Here is a 23,851-nt window from a genome sequence, read left to right on the forward strand (position 1 = left end):
CACAGTGTCAGAAGTTCTTCTGTAAATATGGAAAACACATCGATGGGTTTGATCTTTTTAAATTCATCTTGGTTTGATCCAAAATGTGTGGGCTGGTGTTTCTGGAACATTTTGGACATTTTCACTGTGGCTTTATTGAGGTCCCGCCTGAAGGTTTTTCCTCAAGTGTCTTTCCAAATGCAAAATGGTTTTCTAAACAAGTTTTGACAGCACATCAAGGCAAGACAAAGCAGATGTGTTATGTGGCCTTAAAAAGACAAAAGCCTTCAGATGCTAAATCATTAATCTTTCACTCCACAGTTTATCATGAAATTTTGCGCCCCCGTAAATCTTCATTTGGCTTGGGATGTTGCACATTACTGACTGTTCTCCTTTTGTTTTCTTTGCTTATTCAGTCGTTCGTTCTCCCATTCTGTTATTTTTGTGGTTTTGAACTCATCTCCATTCGACCACAATAAGAATAACATCCCTCTCTTGTTCCTTTCCTTTTTTTCTCTCTCAAATGCACACACAGACAAACTTTGTGGAGAACTTGAAAACACCCAAAATCTTACACACTGAGCAGACACACATATAAACATGTTTTGGTTTAGAAACTAAAGTACTCAGATGTCATGTTAAATTGTATTGATAGCAGTAATCTAGATGGTTCTGGTTCAGAGCCGACTGTTAGTGTTGGATGAGTTGGTCTGGACCTCAAGATTTAGAGCTGTTCTCACCAGACTGACCAAATAATCAAATTCACATAGACCTGGTGGATGGAGTCATCGCCCTCTAGTGGTTGAAAACGCAATGGCAGCCAGCTTATTTTGTACAGCATTTGGGACAACGTGCAATCATCTATTTTTCTAGCATTGAGGTTTAAGACTAAATCTGAGCAACATATGTTTAAAGTCAATTGACATTTGTATTTAGTTTTTAATTAAAAATAGTTATAAAATTCATTTCTTTTCAGCTTAGTCCTTTATTAATCAGGGGTCGCCACAGTGGAATGAACCGCCAACTTATCCAGCATATGTTTCACACAGCGGATGACCTTCCAACCGCATCCCAACACTGAAAAACACCCATACGTGCTCATTTACACACATACACTTTGGCCAATTTAACTTATTCAGTCTTTGGACATGGGGGAAACCGGAGCACCAGGAGGAAACGCACACAAACGCTGGGAGAACATCAGCATGCAAACTCCATTCAGAAATGCCAACTGACCCAGCCGGGGCTCGAACAAGTGACCTTCTTGCTATAAGGCGATTGTGTTACCCACTGCGCCATTGTGACACATAATTATAAAAGGTTCATGTAAATTGTTATGCAGTAGGCTAAATAAAGACAATCTTTCTGTAAATATATCAAAAAATATATCAAATGTTATTTAAAATACCTTGAAATATTGTTTTTTTTTTAATGTTCAGATAAACAAATGAACAAACCGTAAGTTAAATACAAGGCTGTCAATTATATGCTCAGATTTTTATTATTATTATTGTGAGAATATGTTTGACTATTTCATATGACTAATATAAAACCTCACCTGAATGTTGAAAGCTTAGGGTGAAGAGAAAAGAAAGGCATTTCTAGCATGTTGTAAAAACATGGTTTAACATGTTGCTAGCACATTGTTATTGCATAAGTCTATTTTTTCCTTAGCATGTTTCCAGCTTGTCTGTAGAACATAGCTAGCATATTTTAACACACTGGTATCATTAATTTGCTTATTTCTGTCATTTGGTGATTTAACACTACAGCAGTGTGAATTAGCATCCTGCTATCATGTTTACCACAATACTAGCATGTTGCTAACATGTTTATTATGGTCAGTAGTCAATTTAGATTAAGATGCTGTTCACATATAACACAATGCTAGCATGAATTAACGTGTTGCTAGAATGTTACCGTGTTTTAGCATGTTGAGATGTTTTACCATGTTACTAATGACTTAGGGCGTAATCAGGCTATATACAGTTGTCTTGAACCGGGCCGAAGCACACTTGTCCCCCGTCCCGTCTCCCCCGAAGCCCCGCATTCACATTGCATTCGGGCCTGAACACGCTTACATCATCGATGATTCGCTGTTCAGTTTAAGAAGCGCTCTCGCTCAGAACAGTGGAGATTTCTTTATATCGTTATATCGTTTTAGTCGTTTGATATGCAGTGACACGCAGTCAAATATTTCACCGAACAGATCAGCCACTTTTGACACTCATAAACAATCATAAAGTCCTCGTGCTGCTGGAATTAGGAGGTTTGCTGCCATGCAGTGAGGGGTTTGCGTCTTTAATAATCTACGACAGTTTGCGTTTATTACACAGTAAGAATGATCAATAGATCCATATGAAACAGTCCCTTAAAAGTCACGTCTCGTCTTCAGTTTCGGGCTAAGTCGAGCTAAACACACTCACACTACAAGCGTACCGTGCCTGAGCCCAAGTGAACCGTGCTCAGGCACACCTCTTCCAACCGGGCCAGCGCTGGCCAACTGAGCCCGATTCAGAGCACTCACACTTCTCAAACGATCCGGGAAATGGGCCTGGGCACTGTTCGGATAGCATAGTGTGAGTACGCCCTTAAAGTCTTAAAGACTAGTTAATATTGCCAGTGATAAGCCCCTTTCACACATACAGACCTTTCCGGAAAATTACAGGTCCTATTTGAAAATTCTGGTAAATTCGTTCTGTAGTCGTAATATTACCGGTAATTTGCCGGAATGCTGAGCTTGTGAACACAGAAGAAAGATTTCCAGAAAGAGCGGGTTCATGTTTAGAACACTCTGACGTGAGACGTTTGCTTTAGCCAATCAGAGCACTCAGACGGATTCACATCCGCACGGTTTATGAAACTAAAAGCCTTCAAATATTTTTCAAGACATATTTAGCTGCTAGATATGTTCCTTCTTAATGCCAACTGTGTAAAAAATTATCGATAAAATTGTTACGATAAACCGCTGTTTGTTTACCTTCAAGCTCTGCTTCCTTCAGTTGCTTGACGCGTGTGCACATGAAGCAGCTGGTGAGCGCTATATTATGTGCATCTCGACATGCGAAGTTGTTCACAATACTTGCCCATCCACAGAGTTTGTGATGTAGTCAAATGTTCAAAAATAGTAGTGTTGCCGTTTAGAGGTCATTTCTGGCTAATGATGTCAGGATTTACCGGTACTTTGGAATGGATGTGTTAATGGTCTTTTCCAGAAAAATTCTGTCATGTTCTTGCCTGTGTGAACAGTGCTTTTTTTAATTCACTGGTAAAGTCGTTCCGGAATTTTTGAGCTTGGAGGATGTACAGTCAGTTAAATACTGAAAATCCCCACTTAAAGTGTTTTACACCCTCACTAATTCATGTTTTTTGTTAATTTGACTGTCCACTTTACATAAACCATCAATCTAATTAGCTAACCTAACCTAACTTAACCTAATAAGCTAACTTTAGCTGAGATGCCACCAAACTGCCCATGCTACTTTAGAATCTGATGTCTATTTTACAAATATTGTGAAAAGTATGAAAATATCTGATTAATATGCTCAAGCAATACACAGAAACAGGGGGCGTCCTTATATGGTCACCAATGGAAAACTGGATGTCATCTGGTGGTGATGTTTGGTACTGCACCCCCACACAAAACCTCAATAAAAGCTATTTTTTTGAGAAATCAACTTCAAATTTGGAATGCAATTTGTTCAAATATGTTGCTTTGATTTGCTGTCAATTTTAATTTAAAACGTTCATATATTTATGGTTTTTGGCTTAGTCTCCATTTCAAGGTTGGCCACAGCAGAATGAACCACCATAAAGTAAAACATGTTTTGTAAAATACATATATATGATCAAAAATTATTAAAATATACATTTATTGTTACACTTTTGGGCGTCACGGTGGCACAGTGGGTAACACGATCGCCTCACAGCAAGAAGGTTGCTGGTTCAAGCCCCGGCTGGGTCAGTTGGCATTTCAGTTTGCTTGTTCTCCCCGTGTTTGCGTAGGGTCCCCCTGGTGCTCTGGTTTCCCCCACAGCCCAGAGGCATGTGCTATAGGTTAATTGAGTAAGCTAAATTGGCTGTAGTGTATGTGTGTGAATGCAAGAGTGTATGGGTGTTTCCCAAGAGTGTATGGATGTTTCCCAGAGTTGAGTTGTGGCTGTAAAGGCATCCGCTGCGTAAAACACATGCTGGATAAGATGGTGGTTCATTCTGCTGTGGCGACCCCTGATAAATAAAGGGACTAAGCCGAAAAAGAAAATGATTGAAGGAATGTTTGACTTTTTAAAAAATTAATGTACATGACTTTTTTTATTTTTACTTTTTGTTGAACGTCATTCTCACATTTAAGCTTAAAAATGTGTCTGACAGTTAAAGGGGTTAAAAAAGACTAATCATACAGGTTCTGACTTAAGTTTGGTAGTCATAGCTGAAATGATCTATGAGGAGATGTTTAGAAACTTCATATCCAGAATTCAAAAAACATATTTTGATTTGTATTTGGGAAATGTAAATGGATGTGTCGATAGGATGAGCACATGATGCCATCTGGACACAAACCTGTGTTCCTTTGGGAGCCCATTGGCGCTAATCTGTCAGAGTAAATGCTCTGCTGCTGCTTGACAGCTCTAACTACAGTAGTCATTAACAGCTGTACAGTGAAGGACAAATCAACGCGTTACTTTCAGATAAAGGACCGACTTTAATACATTTTCAAGTAAAAGTGTTTACACATGGTATAAAAAAATAAACGGAGGGAGCCAACGAAGAAGAAACGACGAGACAGATTGCAAGACCAGTCGCTTTCAGATATATCCCATGCGACTTCACATGTGCGATAAGCAAACGTGTGCTAGATCCTTTATAGTGCAATAAAATCAATGCAAAAAAGAGATGAAAGGTGAGTAGGAAGAGATCATCTCTGTCTAAAGCTTCTCGATTTTACACAATGTGCCTACGCTGTTATATTTAACTGTGGTTTTTTTACTTTAAATTTTCTGGTTTTGACATCATTTGATCAGTCTACATTTGGAGACAGTCCTGACAGACAGAAGAGGAGAGGAGAAGATCGTTTTCCTCTTTTGAAAGACGTTGCTGCATTTCCCAGATAGTAGAAGTCCAAGTCTAACTGTCTTAAAGACTGAAACTAGCAAGTAGCAAGTAGAAACTGATTTAAAAACTCAGTCTCTTGGACATGCATGTGATTTGGTCCGTTGTCCAGGGAATCTGGGAGCTGGACCAATCAGACGACAGAGATGAAGATGATGGTGTCCTCATCCTCGGTGGATTGTTTGAGGCTCAGCAAGATTGGACGACAGCAGGCGGCCTCTTGGATATCAGAGATTTCCCCTGAAACACAAACAAAGAGACAACAATCAACTTTATACACTACTGTGCAAATATATTTTAAGCATGCTAAACACAAATTGACAAATCTGTAACTGATGGGAGGACAATTAAACACAGAACACACATCATTCAACTTGAATCTGCAAGATGCATCAAAACTTTGATTGCTCAACCGACAATTTCCAGTTTGGGGAAAACAGAAATGTTTTGCTGCTTGACTGTTCAATGTAGATAAACTATAACATGTCAGCTATGTGGACTCCAAATCTAGATTGACAGAATTGATTTCTCAGCTTTAATCCACTTTGTGCTTTGATTCTTTTACATTTCAACAAAGTTTTCACTTTCAAATTGATCTGTAACCACATCTGTTAAAGTGGATGAAACATACATGCATGAATATATCTTTCTTAACTACTAGTTATAACACTATACTCACCGGCCACTTTATTAGGTTCACCTGTCCAACTGCTCGTTAATGCACATTTCTAATCAGCCAATCACATGGCAGCAACTCAATGCATTTAGGCATGTAGACATGGTCAAGATGATCTGCTGCAGTTCAAACTGAGCATCAGAATGTGGAAGAAAGCTGATTTAAGTGACTTTGAATGTGGCATGGTTGTTGGTGTTAGACGGGCTGGTCTGAGTATTTCAGAAACTGCTGATCTACTGGGATTTTCACGCATAACCATCTGTAGGTTTCACAGAGAATGGTCTGAAAGAGAAAAATATCCAGTCAGCGCCAGTTCTCTAGGCGCAAATGCCTTGTTGATGCCAGAGTTCAGGGCAGAATGGCCAGACTGGTTGGAGCTGATAGAAAGGCAACAGTAACTCAAATAACCACTCATTTCAACCAAGGTACGCAGAAGAGCATCTCTGAATGCACAACACGTCCAACCTTGAGACGGATGAACTACAGCAGCAGAAGACCACACCGGTTGCCACTCCTGTCAGCTAAAAACAGGAAACTGAGGCTAATAGATGGACAATAGAAGGGTGGAAAAACGTTGCCTGGTCTGATGAGTCTCGATTTCTGCTGCGACATTCAGATGCTAGGCTCAGAATTTGGCATTAACAACATGAAAGCATGAATCCATCCTGCCTTGTATCAACGGTTCAGGCTGCTGGTGGTGGGGTAATGGTGTGGGGGATATTTTCTTGGCAAACTTTGGGCCCATTAGCACCAAGTGAGCATCGTGTCAACACCACAGCCTACCTGAGTATTGTTGCTGACCATGTCCATCCATTTATGACCACATTGTCCTCATCTTCTGATGGCTACTTCCAGCAGGATAATGCGCCATGTCATAAAGCGCGAATCCTCTCAGACTGGTTTCTTGAACATGACAATGAGTTCACTGTACTTAAATGGCCTCCACAGTCACCAGAGCTCAATCCAATAAAGCACTTTTGGGATGTGGTGGAACGGAACATTCGCATCACGGATGTGCAGTCGACAAATCTGCAGCAACTGCGTGATGCTATCAAGTCAATATGGACGAAAATCTCTTAGGAATATTTCCAGTACCTTGTTGAATCTATGGCACCAAGGATTATGGCAGTTCTGAAGGCAAAAGGGGTATCCAACCTGGTACTAGTAAGGTGTACCTAATAAAGTGGCCAGAGAGTTTATATTAGCATGAACAAACAGATGGTTTGTTGACAGATACAAAACAAATTACTGAAATGTATAAAGCATAACTGTAAAAGTACTGTTAAATAAAAACTTTCATATTTTTATATTCTATTTTTATTCCCTAACCAAGGGCATCCTAATTTTTTAGATTTGCTTCAGAAATGTTATTTCAGTTCATCATAATATTAGAGAGAGATGCTTCATATATTATGGCACCTTCTACATTTGTTTGTCCATAACTTTAAGATTTTAATATTGATGAAATTGTATTACAATTAAAAATTACTCCATCTTTAGTGAAATATGTTCCTTAAGAAGTCATTACAATATACTCTTTTGTGCCCAAAACAATATTTCTTCATATTATCAACATTTTTAAAACAGTTGTGTTGCTTAATATTTTTAATGAAAAAAATAAAATAAAATTTCAGCAACAACCTAATTTTTCAGCAGTCATATGAATCACTTTTCTGATTCATATGACTCAAAACAGTAGCTTTGGCATTCTGCCAAACATCTTCATTTGTCTTGCCTGAAAAAAATTAATTTTCATTTCTGGGTAATCCATTACTCCAACAGACGTAAACCAGACAGACACAAAAGAACAGGAGCATCACATACAGGCTGAGGAGGAGCAGGGTTACCTGGAAGCAATGCCTTCTTTCAAAACAAGTTCTTACTTTTCTGTGGACAAGATAGAAAAGAGTGAACAGGTACACATTTTGGCAGCTGTTGCAACAGGAGACCAAAATGCTAAGTCATGCAATGACAAACAGCTCATCTGTAGATGACACAGATAACGACAAGAGAAGAGCTTTGCTTAAACCTGTCATGACAACACGATTTAGGGTGAGATCACAAGGTTTGGGGGTGGGATAAATCACCAGACAAGAGTCATCTGATCAGAGCTGCTGTCTGATTGGTCATGTCACTGAGGGGGTGGGGCCACTACAACTTACCACATTACGAGTGAACTTTTCAAAAGAGGTTCTGCGATCCTGTATGCTTCCCGACTTCAGTCAACAAGATAAAGAGTGAAAAACTACAGCATGCTGTGTCTAAATATGGATTTAAGTACATTAATTAAAAATAATAACCTCTGGTATTGAATTAGTGTTGCGTGTATATTTTGCCTGTATATTTTTTTTTTACTGTAAAAGTGTCAAAGGTTGGCATTTATTGAAATCACCAAGGACCACAGTTTCAGCTAATATCTTTTTTTAATGATCTAGTGAAGAAAAAAAAGTCACCAGTTGGATACTGGACGGACTAAGAATGAGAAAACAAATGACAAATTTTTATATTTTGCTGAACAATCGCCTTAACTCTTAGGCATTTTCATGTACCATCTCATTAGGAGCTGCTGTAATATTTATAAAATAATATTTATCAAAATAAACTCTTTTAAAGGACACTGTTAAATATTTCTGAAACAGAACTTATCTATAGCTCCTGGATTTTCCATCTTATTATGCTTTTGAATTGCATTATGAGACCTTGATCTTTGCTCTTCTTCTTTTGAAAATGTTACTCTGCACTTTTAAAAAGTGACCTTTTTATTTGGTGATGTAAATTATGGTATAAAAACCAAACAATGAGCTGCCAGCATTACATTTTACAGATCTGAGAGATAACTTCACATACAATACTGCTCAAACCTTTGGGCTTGGACAGAATTGTTTAAAATATAAATAATACTTTAAACAAGCAAGGGTACATAAAAATGCATCGAAAGTGACAGTAAAAACAATAGGTTGAAAAGTGGTAAACGTAATAATAAGCATTGATTTTCAATGTTGATAAGACAAAAATCAAGAAAAGAAAAAAAATTATTTAACCAGTTAAACTCTAGTGCTATTTTGAGATTTGGGCCTGGATTTTGCCTACCCAAATTTAAAAGCTTCCCAAATCCACATGCAGAGGTGTAAATGCAAAAATTTGGTATCATTTTAAAGAAAACCCTGTGAATTTTCATAAAACACTATTGAAAGTGTTTAAAATAACTGTATATGTTGTCTGTGTTATAATAAACACCTAAAAAAGGCTATTTTTGTATTTTTTTTATACATTTTAAAAGTGTACCTTTTAGGTTATGTGTGCTCTAGCTTGCTGTAATTAATTTTGGTGGTTCCTGCACATGTCTGTAATCATAGGAAAAAAGAAAAATGTCTCTACCATAATCTATGCAAAAGTTATTGTATTCCAACTGATGAGAGGTCAGGGACTGGTCATTGTTTTCATATTTCACTATTCTTTTGTTTGATCAAACATAATTCACTGTGTTTGGACCATGCCAGACATATAAAAGGATTACTTATGCACATCACCTCAAAAACAGAGGAGAAATGTCCCTGAAGCGCACAGCATAAGGTAAGAGATGACAGCTGTATGTGCTATCTGGGGCTGCTTATTGATCATAAATGTATTGTTTTCACTTCTGCACCATGGAAACACAGCGATTCATTCGACAACTTGTTGATATGTGAATATAATTCAGCAAAAAGAATGCTAGAACCGTATGAAGACCGGCAAGAGCTTTCATTTGAGCTATAACTTGTATATGTATCATATATGAACCATATGAAAAATATGAAAATGAACCAATGTTCAATACCCAGCTCGGGTATCCAAAACACTGTATATTTAAGTGTAAATAACTTTTGTACAGTAGAATAAAAACCTAAGTGATATGTATATAACACAAAGTATATGTGTATAAAATATAGATTCTACACTTTCAAACGAAACCACTTAAGGGGGTCTGGTGCAATACTAGCCCTTTACATCTTAAAGCGAACGTCGATGGTGTCACGGACCCGGTACCGATCCGCAGAGTTTAACTGGTTAAACAGAAAAAATGTTTGATTATGTTTGATACTATTACTATATTTGTTTTTGTAATCAAATGAATTAAGCTTTGGTCAACATATAAGACTTACTTAAAAAAATCACATACCCCAAAGCTTTGAATAGTTCTGTATATTACCTAGTCAGAATTTGTCAGATTTTGTGACTGTAAGTGAAATACCTTTTTCTTGGCCTGCAAAAGCTCCTGATAGGCACTGGATCTAATGAACCGGCTGTAAGAGTCACTCTTCATCAGCTTATAGATGTGTTCCTGAGAGACACACAATTACAAACAGTCAAATATTATATGAATTATGTAGCTACTCAAAAACACACATTCCTTACCTGTGCATCCTCAAAAGCATATCTCCCAGGGTCTTTGACATTCTGTGTGGTTTTGTCATAGCTCTTGGAGTCGACATTAATGGCACTGGGGGCTCCAGGAGCTAAAAACTCTTCCCAGATCTCCTGCACCCGCGTTGGCACCTCACGGATTGGCCTTCTCTTTAACTCCTGCACTGCCAACCAGAATCTGAACAGTAAAAGAGAATTCATTTGCAGAACACAAAACCATTACACAGAGCACAAGGGTTGCGCAGTGTTTCTCCTCACCAGCCAGCAGGGGGCATGAAGGGGAAGTGTGCTGGAGGATTACCTGAGGTTTTCTGAGCTGAATTCAGACTCCAGGAACTTGAGGAACTGCTCTCTCCCGACCGGATCTTTCAACACCTCGTCAATCCCAAAACCCCAGCGTCTAACTCGAGTCTGACCAGGTTCCTTACTGCTCCCATAAACACAAACACACACAATAAATTATACAACAATCATAAAGACAATGATAGTATTTGTGTGTGCGTGTATGTGTTCTGGTTATGTGATTTACAAGAAGAGACATTGAACAGGTATGATGGCTTATGAGATTCAAAATGCTTACAAATTCTACATGTTTTTTTTTACATTCACAGGTTTCTTATAGGGTGTCACGGTAGCTCAGTGGGTAGCACGATTGCCTCACAGCTAGAAGGTCGCTGGTGCGAGCCTCGGCTGAGTCAGTTGGCATTTTTGTATGAAGTTTGCATGTTCTCCCCGGGTTCGCGTGGGATTTCTTCCGGGTGCTCCAGTTTCCCCTACAGGTCCAAAGACATGTGCTGTTGGTGAATTGGGTAAGCTAAATTGGCTGTAGTGTATGTGTGTGGATGAGTGTGTAAAGATGTTTTTGCATCCGCTGCAAAAAACATATGCTGTATAAGTTGGCAGTTCATTCCGCTGTGGCAACCCCGGGTTAATAAAGGGACTAAGGCGAAAAGAAAATGAACGAATAAAGAGGTTTCTTATAAGAGTTAAGTATAGGGGTAGGGTAAGGCAATGTGACAAGTAGTTTTACAGTATAAAATACATAATGCCAATGGAGTCCTCATAAACCTGTGTGTGTGTGTGTGTGTGTGTGTGTGTGTGTGTGTGTGTGTGCGTGCGTGCGTGCGTGCGTGCGTGCGTGCGTGCGTGCGTGCGTGCGTGCGTGCGTGCGTGCGTGCGTGCGTGCGTGCGTGCGTGCGTGCGTGCGTGCGTGCGTGCGTGTGTGTGTGTGTGTGAAACAAACCTGGCCTCCATTTCCCAAAGTGTTGTATCATCTGATATCCAGGGGTTGGAGGGATCAGGAGTGGACAAGAAAGGGTCATAGTCTGAATACTGCTCTGTATAGCTCAGCAAACTACAACGCAATCATAAAAACAACTGGATTAAAGAGAGGGAGAAGAAAAAATGGCATCTATTATTAACGGTCTCAGAAATAACACATGACGGTTACATGAACTTAACGCTAAAATCATATCAAATTCATGTAAAAAGAAACCACATATAAAGTTTCCCCATATAAAAAGTTAGCAAAACCTCAAATTTCATGTGAGCCACATTTGTTCCATGTGTGTTTCACACGTGATTTTACCAAGACTGCACATGAAGCGAAGCACTCACATAGCTTTTCTGTAAGGGAAAATAACGTACTAAAACATGTTCATGAACATAAAAATGTTCATGTACATACTAATAAATTTAATTTTAGGGTTTAAATTTTTATGTCCAACAGATAACGATTATGACTTTCTTTAAAACCTGTTTTAACACATTTTGATCGGTTTTTAATCATTTTTAATTCTTGTCATCATTTTTATTTTCTTGTTTCTTTTATTCTTGTTTATGTAAAGCACTTTGAATTATCATTGTGTATGAAATGTGCTATATAAATATTTTTTTCTTGCCTAATACCAAAAAAGTAAGATAGCATAAGCACTGGTGTTGAGTACTGTTGCTTAACTTTTATTGTGTTCCTTATTATAATGAGTTTATTATTATTATTATTATTATTATTATTATTATTATTATTATTATTATTATTATTATTATTATTATTATTAGGTTTGATTTATTTAAAATAATGCAATAGTAAAAGCAAGCTACTGTACCCCTGTGTTGATTTGCACTTTTTGTGTTGATTTGTTACTTTTGATTTGCTTTAGTGTTCATCACCTCACTGAATGTATTATGCTCATCAGTGATTTATGCTCATATTCATATCAATGAGTTATGCTGATAATATGACACGATGCAATACTAAAATAATTTTGCCCCATAATTATACCCCTTACCCCAGGTTTCTAATGAACATAAATAATTTTGCGGTAAATGAAATTATTAGGGCGATTCATTCCGTTGTGGCAAGCCAGATTAATAAAGGGACTAAGCCGAAAAGAAAATGAATGAATGAATGAATGAATTAATTAAATTATTAGTAAGTTACCTTTACTTTACTTTAGATATTATAGTGTAAGGTTTATATCAATTTAAGGTGAAAAAATATACTTTTTAATAACATGCATTTAAAATTTCTTACAATCTAAAACTGAATTTCTCTAAGCACCTCCTTTTTGAGAGCTTTCTCTGCTGGATTCTATGCTCTACTGCATAGAATACTCCCAGCAGGCACAGGATGTCAACATGATGTCAGATTGATGTTGTACCCCAACGTCATGGTACGTTGCATTTTGTTTGGAAATGAAAATCGGGTTAATGTCAGAACCCAACATCAGGCCAATGTCAATGTCCAACATCGAACAGACGTTACATGTTAGTTACCTTCCAACGCAACCTAAAAACAACCAAATATCAATATCTAATGATGTTACAGCTTGACGTTGTGTGGATGTTAACAATATGGCGTCTATCAGCTGTTGGATTTTGGTTGCCATACCTGACGAATAAATGTCAGTATTTGATGTCAACATGACGTTGATTTTAGATGTTGGCTCGACATTGAATTTTGGTCACTTTCCAACACAACCTAAAATCAACAAAATATCAATGTCATTTTATGTTGTTATTGGACTTCAAAATGACATTGTCCTTAGATGCTGGCAACCTAAATCGAACCTATTATAATTGTCATATGACAGTTTGTCTGCTTGGCTTGTTGTAATTGAAATGGGCAGTACTATATCTGAATATTTTAGCTCCAGTAGCTTGTACACACGGTGATATGAAAAGTTATTATGGCATCACTTTTACAGTATCAATTTGATCCCTAGTTCAAACTCTCAGTTGAAAAGTGAATTTGTTTTTGCAGTAAAGAAAACAGCATCTTTCTGACATACAGTATCAACAACCTGAAATCTTGCACTTTGATCATCTTGAAACTTTGCAGACTCTTTATATTGACAAACAGCTACATTACACAATGTAAGAAAGGTAATATCCGGGCATCATGAGCATCATTTAGGGGCACTTTAAGTAATCTGATTATGTATACATAATGCATGTTACTTCCAAGTTGTTACCTCCAACACGGATGGACATTTTTTATTTTGATCTATAATTGATTGCTGCAAGTCGGTTTCTTTTCACGTGGCATTAAAAAAACTTTGCTTCGAGATGTTGTGGCATCCTAAGTGAGCCATTGATCTCGCAGATGGAGTAAATTTGAGGACGAGAAACAGAAACATGTTTGTCAGCATGAATAATATCTACACAGACCATTAAAGAGATCGATAAGAAAATGTTTAAGCACTGTAGAATAATGAAGACCTGTGGATCGATAACAGCACAGGCTCTCTCTCTCTCTCTCTCTGACTTACCTCTCTGCAACTTTGGACATTTTCAATCGATGGCGGTCTAACTGTGCTTGCCAAAACTTGATCTGGAAAGACAATAATGCTAATAGTCAGGGTGAGTTTATGTGAGTGTGTGGGAAAACTCATGGTAAATACAGCCACTATTTTCCATGCAGCTGCTGAGAAAGAAGGGAAAAAAACAGCTTAAAAGAGTCAAAAGGTGGTCAGTTGGTCTTCTAGTTTGGCTAAGATATTTGAGCTTGATTATTTACGAAGATTTTAAACAGTTTTGGGAACTTTGTGGATAGAAAAAAGATATCGTGACAATGAATGGAGAATTAACTCATATCGTTCACTGGGCTTGGATGAAATTGGGTAAACCTCAGTCACCTGGCCTAAAGAAGTGCACTAGTTACTGATGCAAGATTCTACGGACTATTAAATAAAAATGCTGGTTTGAGACCTGCTCGAACTCTGTATAGTTTACATTGGTGAAACCATACCAGACTTGGTATGATTTATGTTGGTGCCATGACCTGGATGGAAGTGAGGTCAAGGGGAGTGAGTTTAAGGGTGAAGAGTGCAAATAAACCTTGCTTCAAGAAAAAATCTAGAGGCTGCAGTTATTAATATCCTTCATGCATCCTTCCCATGCCACTTCCATGACTCGGTATGGAATGGTAGAATCGAAAATGTTAAATTGGTGCCGTGACCCAGACGAGAGTGGGGTGATTTTAACAGAAAAAAAAACTTGAACCACATTCTCTTATGACTCAAGAATCAAGCTAGTGATGGTGGTTAATAATATCCTTCATGCACCCTTCCCATACCCCTTCCATGACTCGGTATGGAACAGTAGAATCGAAAAGGTTAAATTGGTGCCGCGACCCAGATGAGAGTGGGGTGATTTTAACAGAAAAAAAACTTAAACCACACTCTCCTGTGATTCAAGAAGCAAGCTAGAGGCTGTGGTTATTAATATCCTTCATGCACACTTCCCATGCCACTTCCATGACTTGGTATGGAACCATATAATCCAAGGGGTTAAATTGGTGCCATGACCTAGATGAGAGTGTGGCCATAGGGGTCAATTTAACAGAAAAAGAAGAATCAACCACACTCTCCTGTGAATCAGGAACAAAGCTTGAGGCTGCAGTCTTTAGTTTGTTTCATGGGCATGTTCCTTGGCATAATTTATCAACTCATTCTTTTATTTTAGTTAAATCAAGTGCACACTTTACTGAATTGTTCCCTCATTTTAGTACAATCATATACATTGCACTAGTTGCTTTCCTTAGTTTGTTCATTTGTGGTAACTATTGTAATAAAAGAAGGGGATGCTTTAGTACAAAACTACCACCATTTTTGTAGTAGAGTGAAAATTGATAAGTCATGAAAAACAATTCTTCAAATCACTGTAGGGATATCTTCAATAATTAAATTCTAAAAACAGATTTTCTCAACATCACATGTGAGACTTACTATAATTTTTCATCCTAACAAAAGACAGGTAAGACAAACATCATCTTGGTGAGGCTGGGACCAAGACCAACTAACCAGCTGATTTTAGGAGTGACCAGAACAAAGCTCGTTTTCAAATCAGTTAAAACTTATTTAGACAAATACTAAAAAACAAAACAAAATAGCACCTCCCTGTTTAAGAAGCATGCAATTTAAAGTTTCATATGTAGTAGTTACAAGTTTCACAGAGAAATCATTGTCATAGTACCAGAAGTACGACATCATGAACACTTTTAACAAAGTAAAATCAAGTTCAGTCAGGGAATTCTAGATGACATGGACTCATTTTATATATGTAGTCTGAAAGAAACCACATCATTACTAGTTACTATATGGCATGTTTATTGGCTGCTGCTACTTCTGCAGCCAGTGAGATTGCTTGCTCAACATTTTGTTTGATTCAGTTTCACTATAGGCCAGTCCATTATCACAGTTCCTCTGTAACCCTCCTCCTGTAAGGAGATTTCTCAATCCCTATTAATGCAGTGTGTCTGTCTACATATCGACAGTAGGAAGTCTGTAGGAAGTCTGCAGATTGGTAGATCTAGTCTGCCAAAACCAAATACATAAAAGGGCTCCTATTATGTCCTTTTTTTTTTACAAAATGTAATATACAGATGTCCTCGGAATGTGTCTTTTATTATTCGGCTCAAATCTTTAACAGATCGTTTATTATTTCAAGCTGTAAATGCCTCTTTTGTCTTTTTGTTTTTGCCTATAAATACACAGAACCAATCAGACGTTACCTGTTCCTGAAGCTCTTCCTCGGTTGGCTGCTTGGCCTCAGGGGCTGGTGTGTGGGTGGGGCTATGGCTGCGAATGTCATTCTGAAGGCCGTACACAGACTGTAAAAATTAGAATAAATTACAACCACATTTACATAAATTTACATACAGTTGATTTTTATGTGATTGCATCAGTGATGAAGGATTTCACATGGACAGTCGTTTGATTGTTGCGGTGAGCGGTTCTTGACCAGTGAGGTGCATGATTTTATGAGGCTCCCTGATTGGTGGATTTATTCAGGACTGATTGGCTATTATTCTGATGGTTGATTGATTCATCCAACACAAAGGTTCAATGATGTAACATGTGGAAAATCTGTTTTAGTGATGAGTCACATGATTTAGGACATTAAAAGGTGAAGTTGTTTAATTTAATTCTGAATTAATTTTCATCACCTTTCTTGTCTTGTGAGGATTCTTCATTCTGGATGATTTCTTTATGTCCACTTCTGTTGTGTTCACACACCCTGGCTGAAAAACACACACATAGCACATGCTGTCAAAATAAATGTTAGTTTTCAAGATGACCTATAGTTTATGGATTGGTAAGCAACCATGTTTCATCGACTGTAAACCACCTGACGCGGTGCACCTCGCCGACATACTGTTTTGGGAAACTGAGCTGATATTTTAAAAGGCACTGAGCAGTCAATCACATGGTTTCCTGCTGGTTGGACTCTGTTTTATCTCACACAGGACTCGATGTTTCTACACTCCTGTATAGGATGAACTTTAGCTTGCAGCCTCCAATGTATATTCGCGAGAGGGAGAAAACAGCCTCCAGACACTTTGAGTTCTATAATAATCCCCATCTGAACCCACACCAGCTAAATATGGACAAGAGCTGCAGCATCTCGCTACTGCACATCAGCTCGAAAGATCAAGGCAAGTTAGCATGAAATTGCTAATGAGGAGGATCAGCTCAGTGTAATTGAGGGAGAAATTGCTGCTTCCTTCAAAACAAACAGCTCACGTACACGCAAGGCATGAAGCAGTACACATCAGGTGACACACATGGACTGCTATAATATGAACTGTAATGTTTATTTACACTTTAAATACTACTTAAGTAGCCTCTGGAGTCAGCAAGCATGCCAGTGTATTTGCTTGGATTTAGTTTTAATGACAATGAGTTTCAGTTGTCATGTGTGAAATGGAATGTGAAATATATCAAAGACTACAGAATACACAAGACTTGTATTGTACATTACCACCGCTACAATGCCACTCGTATACTTTTGAATGGGGAAAAGTGTAACTGTCAATATGGCGAATGAAGCCCCTCTTTCAGTAAAGGGGCCAATCAGTGATTGCTTCATGGCAAATGAAGCCGCCTTCTAGTACAGAAGCCAATAAGCGATCGTTATAGAATGACAATTATCTGGGGGAGGTGATCAGACCAGACACAAGTTTCTGCACATTTGTGATACAAACATTTAGAAATGAAACTAAATAGACAGTTGTTGTTTAATATTTTTGGTTATTCATAATATGAAATGGAATCGTAAGCTTGGCAGATAGTTTTGGACAATTTGATGTTTCCCCATTCAAACAGAATACCTGAGCATACTGCCCGAGAGGTGTTTCAAAGATGGCTGCCAAGTGAAATGACTTGCCTTAAAGGGACTTTGAATATATATTGTTTTCCCTTTAACACTCACCGGTCCCTTTATTAGGTACACCTGTCCAACTGCTCGTTAATGCAAATTTGTATCAAACTGAGCATCAGAATGGGGAAGACAGGTGATTTAAGTGACTTTGAACGTGGCATGGTTGTTGCTGCCAGACGGTCTGAGTATTTCAGAAACTGCTGATCTACTGGGATTTTCAAGTACAACCATCTCTAGGTTTTACAGAGATAGAAAATAGAAAAATAGAAAATATCCAGTGAGCGGCAGTTCTGTGGGGGCAAATACCTTGCTGATGACTGAGGTCAGAGGAGAATGGCCAGATTGGTTAGAGCTGATAGAAAGGCAACAGCAAATCAAATAACCACTCGTTACAACCGAAGTATGCAGACGAGCATCTTTAAACACACAACACACCAATCTTTGGGGCGGATGGGCTACAGCAGCAGAAGACCACACCGGGTGCCACTCCTGTCAGCTAAGAACAAGAAACTGAGGCTACAATTCACACAGGCTCACCAAAAATCCACAATAGAAGATTGGAAAAATGTTGCCTGGTCTGATGAGTCTTGATTTCTGCTGCGACATTCAGATGGTAGGGTCAGAATTTGGCATCAACAACATGAAAGCATAAATCCATCCTGCCTTCAGGCTGGTGGTGGTGGTGTAATGGTGTGGGGGATATTTTCTTGGCACACTTTGGGCCCATTAGTACCAATTGGGCATTGTGTCAACACCACAGCCTACCTGAGTATTGTTGCTGACCATGTCCATCCCAGGATAATGCGTCATGTCATAAAGCGTGAATCACCTCAGACTGGTTTCTTAAACATGAAAGTTCATTGTACTGTAGCAGAAGATCACACTAGGTGCCCATAATATAGTTTTTCTTACTTTTTTCTTTTCTCAATGTGCTCTGCATCCTTTTTTGCATTAGATGTTTTATTATTTCTTTCCACATTAGAATTTTTTAAATTCTTAATTCTAATTTCTAATATTTAACTTCTACTGTCATTCTTTCATTTATTCATTTTCTTTTCGGCTTAGTCCCTTTATTAATCAGGGGTCGCCACAGCGGAATGAACCGCCAACTTATCCAGCATATGTTTTACACAGTGGATGCCCTTCAAGCTGCAACTCATCACTGGGAAACATCCATACACACTCATTCATGAGTCAATGGTCAATTTTAACATTTGGACTTGTGGGGGAAACCGGAACACGTGGAGGAAACCTACACAGAAATGTCAACTGATCCAGCTGAGGCTCGAACCAGCAACCGTCTTGCTGTGAGGCAATCGTGCTACCCACTGTGCCACCGTGTCACCATAACTTCGACTGTATTTATTGTAATTATATTATTTATAGGAATAATTCAAACTGATATTTATGGTACAGTGCATTTCTAATAAAATGTTTTATTATGCAGCCTGATAAAAATACACAGCCAGCTGTTTTACGTTTTATCACGCATTTATCAAAATATGAGCAGGCTAATGTGATTCAGCATGTGCATTTAATAATAATAAAGAGGTTTTAAAATGTATTAATTAAATTAGAAACTTTACCATTTCATTGGAGTGCAGTAAGTGCACTATTCTGTGCTTCTGAATGGCTTTACTTAAATTTCTGTCATGTTTCATTGGGTCCAAACAGCCAAATTGCTTATCACTGCGTCACGTAGTGTGTTGTTAGAACACGGTGTTATAATGTAACCTTCTCACCTAATGTTTACATTCGTAATATTTATATTATTTGAAAAATTAATTACCACCTCATGTGGAACTCTAAATCTGCATCTCATTTTGGAGTCTGATACTGTTCATCGTAGGTCATAATTCGCACACTTTGAGAGTCTTCCTGACAGAATGAATCAAATACGCTGTTTTCCACAAAGGCAACCCAGGGTGCTGAAATATAATTGGCTAAACTGGCATTGGGCGGGTTAAATGACCAAAACAAAGACAGATGTTCCGGCACATAATGGACATTTTAAAAGCAGAATATCTGACTTCAACATTGTTTTTCAGATAAACAAGAATGTTCACTTAACATGTTTCTTAAATATCTGCAAACATATTATGGTATTTGTATGCTTCAGAAGAGTCAAAAACGTACATACAGCATCTTTAAATTACTGTTTTTCAATCTGATTGAACCGTCAATCCCATTATGCACAAACTATGTGGGACTATTTAATTAACCAAGCCAGTAAAATAATCTTAAATCTCCACAGGGGTTTTCTATAAGTTGTTTCATAAATAAATGCTACAAAACGCTGTCAGGTAGTACAGAAAATATGGTGGATAGCCAATTCAACAGAATTCTAGTATTTATTAAAATACTTAAAGATCCCAAATTTGTATTTTGTATTAACCTGACTACTTTAAGGTACATCAAAGTGTTTTCAAGAGTTACAAGAGTTTACAAGAGTTTAAAAGGACGAGTTTCAAAGGTAGGAAGAGCTCCTTAGGGGACAACTCCACGTTTTTACTTTTACTTTGTAGAATATCGGCTATGGAAATGAATGATGTAGGATTTTTGGAATATGGCTAAGCAGGACTTCTGTAAGCCCAGAGGTGATTCCATAAGCTCAAGTGGGCCTTCAACAGTATTGAGTCATTCCTCTGTGAGGTAACAACTTCAAACACTACACAACAACAAAGAATAATTCAGAAGAAGAAAAGAGAATAGCTCCATTGTTCTCTCTTACACACACACACATGAACACACATACTCACCACTGGTCTATGCACATCCCAGAAGGCTCTTTCCTGGCTGTCCAGTATTTTTCTCTCAATTTTGTCTCTTTTCTTATCGACTCTGTACAGGCAGAACACAAAGACAAAGCAATTAAAACATTTAACTCGCAAAAGAAAAGGCAAAGCATGCAACGAAGCGTGTAACCGAGCTGAAAAGTCATAAAGCTGCCTAATGTTTTGGCTCACAGAATTGCCTTGAGTTTAAAGGAAAAATCTTGGCAAAACAGCAGAAGTCACTTATAAATTCAAGTTCTGTGAGATCCCAAAACAATTTTAACTGTGTGGTTTATGTCCACAAGACTTTTAAAATCCATTAGCACAGACGTCATAAGAACCGCTTGACAGATATTTCAAGAGATCCATCTATTAATATTTGAATTCTTGCTGTGTAAAGTCTTAGCCTTCAGACGGGGTGGCAGGCTTTTACAAATGCACAAAACGAAAAACAGCTAGTAAGGAATGGGAAAGACCAGAAATAATCACAATCTGAATGATACATACTTTGCTTGAGCCTCTGCTTGCATAAATATAAACTCCCATTTCCTGGCGAAAGCCCGTTGTAGTCGCGCTAAACTCTCCTGGAAGAGCAAGAGGAAATAACATTTTAAATGACCAATGTTTAAATAAAATGATGTTTTATTGTGGAAACGTGTTCCTACCACAGAATAAAAAATGGTAATTGTGAAAAATTTGCATTTCTGACCTTTATTTTAAAGAATTGTGAAAGTTTGTATGCAAAACTTTGAGCTGTAATGTCAGAATTGAAAGATGAGCCGTGAGAAATAGTCCAGAATAATAATGAATGAAGAATAAAATCTTAATTGAAATAAAATTAAAATCACAGGTCAGAATTGTGACATTTATAGACTTAAGAAAGCAATCTGGGTTTGCGATGCACGATTATAACCTTTTCTCTAATTGCAAAAAAAAAGTAATTCCCCTCAAGGCTTTTCCCCTCAAAATTTAGAGTTATGTCTTAAAATTTTTACTTGGAGTTCTTACTTTTCTCAGAATTCTGTAAAAGGAGGAAATTTAGCCATAGCTCAACATTAAAGCAGCTATCATAGCATTATTTACCAATATGTGGACCTTTTTGGATTCTAGGAAACTATGGAATACAAATAAAACTACGAAATACAAACCATTGTTATTGTTTATCACTCAAAAAGGTCTATATCTCACAATAATTAAAAAAAAAAAAATTATTATTATTTTTATGGTGTCATGGTGGCGCAGTGGGTAGCACGAGCGCTTCACAGCAAAAAGGTCGCTGGTTTGAGCCTCGGCTGGGTCAGTTGGCATTTCTGTGTGGAGTTTGCATTTTCTCCCCGTGTTCGCGTGGGTTTCTCCGGTTTCCCCCACAAGTCCAAAGACATGTTGTATCGGTGAATTGGGTAAGCTAATTTGACCATAGTATATGTGTGTAAATGAATGCCTATGGATGTTTCCCAGTGATGGGTTGCAGCTGAAAGGGCATCCGCTGCGTAAAATATATGCTGGATAAGTTGGCGGTTCATTCCGCTGTGGTGACCCCAGATTAATAAAGGGACTAAGCCAAAAAGAAAATGATTTGAATTATTATTATTGTTTTGGAATTGTGATTTCCTGCAGTTGGAAGTTCCTAGACAATGTGTGATCCAGTCATGGGAAAATATTTGGCTGAGATAAAACTGTTTGTACATCTAGAATCTGAAGGTTAAAAAAAGCTAAATACTGAGAAAATAGCCTTTTAGGTTGTAAACAATAAGTTCTTAACAATGAATATTTCTAAGTTGTGAAAATTAAGTTGTTAACACTGCATATTTCTAAACAAAATCCCATTTTAGAAATATTTTTAGAGTAAGAAATGTACGACAATTTTAATCTTTACTTAATATTCTAATGATTTTCAGCATGAAAAAAATCAATCATTTTGTCTCTATTGGTTTTGTGAGAAGACTTGTGAGAAAAAAAAAACTGAATTGAGAGATTAAAAGTCATTATATTTTTTAATTATTGTTCTATACAATGGACAAGCTTGTAAAGTTTATAAAGTAAAAAAAAAGTATAAAAAAAGAAAACACAAGTACTATAAGTTTATAGTTCTGAGTTCAATACAAGAAAGATGCTAATGAATCTACATAAACCTACTGGAGAGTTTACATGGATTATGCAAACAAAGCCTGACATTTAAAGCCCAGCTTGGATTAGTCTGACTTCCGTTTAAAGATTGTCATTATCTCATTATCTCCTTAATATCTTCTATCTAATAATGTCTGAAGTACAAAGCTTAAGATGTGCATTGTTACAATTAAGAGGGAGAGATAGAAAGAGAGAGGGAGGGGGGGATTACTTACAGCTTCATAATCAGCAAGTTCCAGACGTGCTTTGTTCTGCATTGTCCTTTTGCACAAGTACACAGCTGCAGAGAGACACGAGAGGACTGTGAAAAACACACCTCAACAGCCTTCAGGCTTTTCAAATGAGTCCCACTAAAATATTTAGTAAACATTTAACATATTTCACACCAGCTTGTTGTGATTTACACCTGAGTGCCTCTGAGTGTTGCTTTGTTTTATCTGCAGAATTCAAAACAAGCTTATTTTACAGTACCCGCGGCAGAGTCATGCAAACAACCATGATATAAGAAGGATTGCAATTGCATTTACAGATATATTTGTTTGTTGAGTATGATAATGTACAAAATTGCAATGAACAATAAATTCTATCACTTATGAAAGTGTATATTTATTGTACTTATTTGTATATTGATTGTAAAAGTTTTTTATATTTTAGATGCTCTATGTATTGCTACTGTATGCAGTACATTTAAAGTGGATCAAAAAAAATTATCCTAAGAAAGAATGGGTGTTGTTCAATAGTTTTAGGACAACTTTTGACCTTTGAAAGGTTTTGATCCACCTCAGATGTTGACTACTGTAAACTAGTTATGTATTGTGACAAAATAAATTCGAAATAAAAACAATCTTTTGAACTCAATTCTTTTGAGACTAGTGAAACAATATGGAATATTTCCTCCAAAATACACAACTGTTTTCAACATTAATAAATAAGAATGTCTTATTGAGCAGCAAATTATCATTCATTAGATTGAAGCTAAAAATTGAGTTTTGCCATCACAGGAATAAATAATTCTTCACAACCCACTATTTATTTGGTGTTGTGCAAAGAACTGCTCTGGATATCATTAGTGGGAAAAAGAACAAAAGTTTTTAGCATCATAAAGCCCAGTAGGATTCAT

At 37.4% G+C, this 23,851-nt stretch overlaps 1 protein-coding gene across 2 annotated transcripts in view; it reads right to left on the reverse strand.

The window, feature by feature from the left end:
- Positions 1-4,661: 4,661 nt before the first annotated feature.
- The window catches only part of rgs7a (regulator of G protein signaling 7a), a 94,141-nt gene continuing 74,951 nt past the window's right edge, over positions 4,662-23,851 (reverse strand). Inside the window, exons 7-18 of one of the 2 annotated variants that reach the window (XM_056477400.1) lie at positions 22,947-23,011; positions 21,112-21,188; positions 20,590-20,671; positions 16,617-16,691; positions 16,182-16,280; positions 13,939-14,000; positions 11,412-11,522; positions 10,470-10,595; positions 10,160-10,346; positions 9,996-10,085; positions 7,612-7,651; positions 4,662-5,328 (exon numbers count right to left, since the gene is read on the reverse strand). In XM_056477400.1, the coding sequence (XP_056333375.1) occupies positions 7,631-7,651; positions 9,996-10,085; positions 10,160-10,346; positions 10,470-10,595; positions 11,412-11,522; positions 13,939-14,000; positions 16,182-16,280; positions 16,617-16,691; positions 20,590-20,671; positions 21,112-21,188; positions 22,947-23,011 (995 nt within the window). In that variant the 3' untranslated portion in view covers positions 4,662-5,328; positions 7,612-7,630. The remainder of the gene's footprint in view (positions 5,329-7,611; positions 7,652-9,995; positions 10,086-10,159; positions 10,347-10,469; positions 10,596-11,411; positions 11,523-13,938; positions 14,001-16,181; positions 16,281-16,616; positions 16,692-20,589; positions 20,672-21,111; positions 21,189-22,946; positions 23,012-23,851) is intronic. The other variant, XM_056477399.1, reaches the window with a different exon arrangement.

The sequence above is a fragment of the Danio aesculapii genome, chromosome 17 (assembly GCF_903798145.1).
Source record: "Danio aesculapii chromosome 17, fDanAes4.1, whole genome shotgun sequence".
Lineage (NCBI taxonomy): Eukaryota > Metazoa > Chordata > Actinopteri > Cypriniformes > Danionidae > Danio > Danio aesculapii.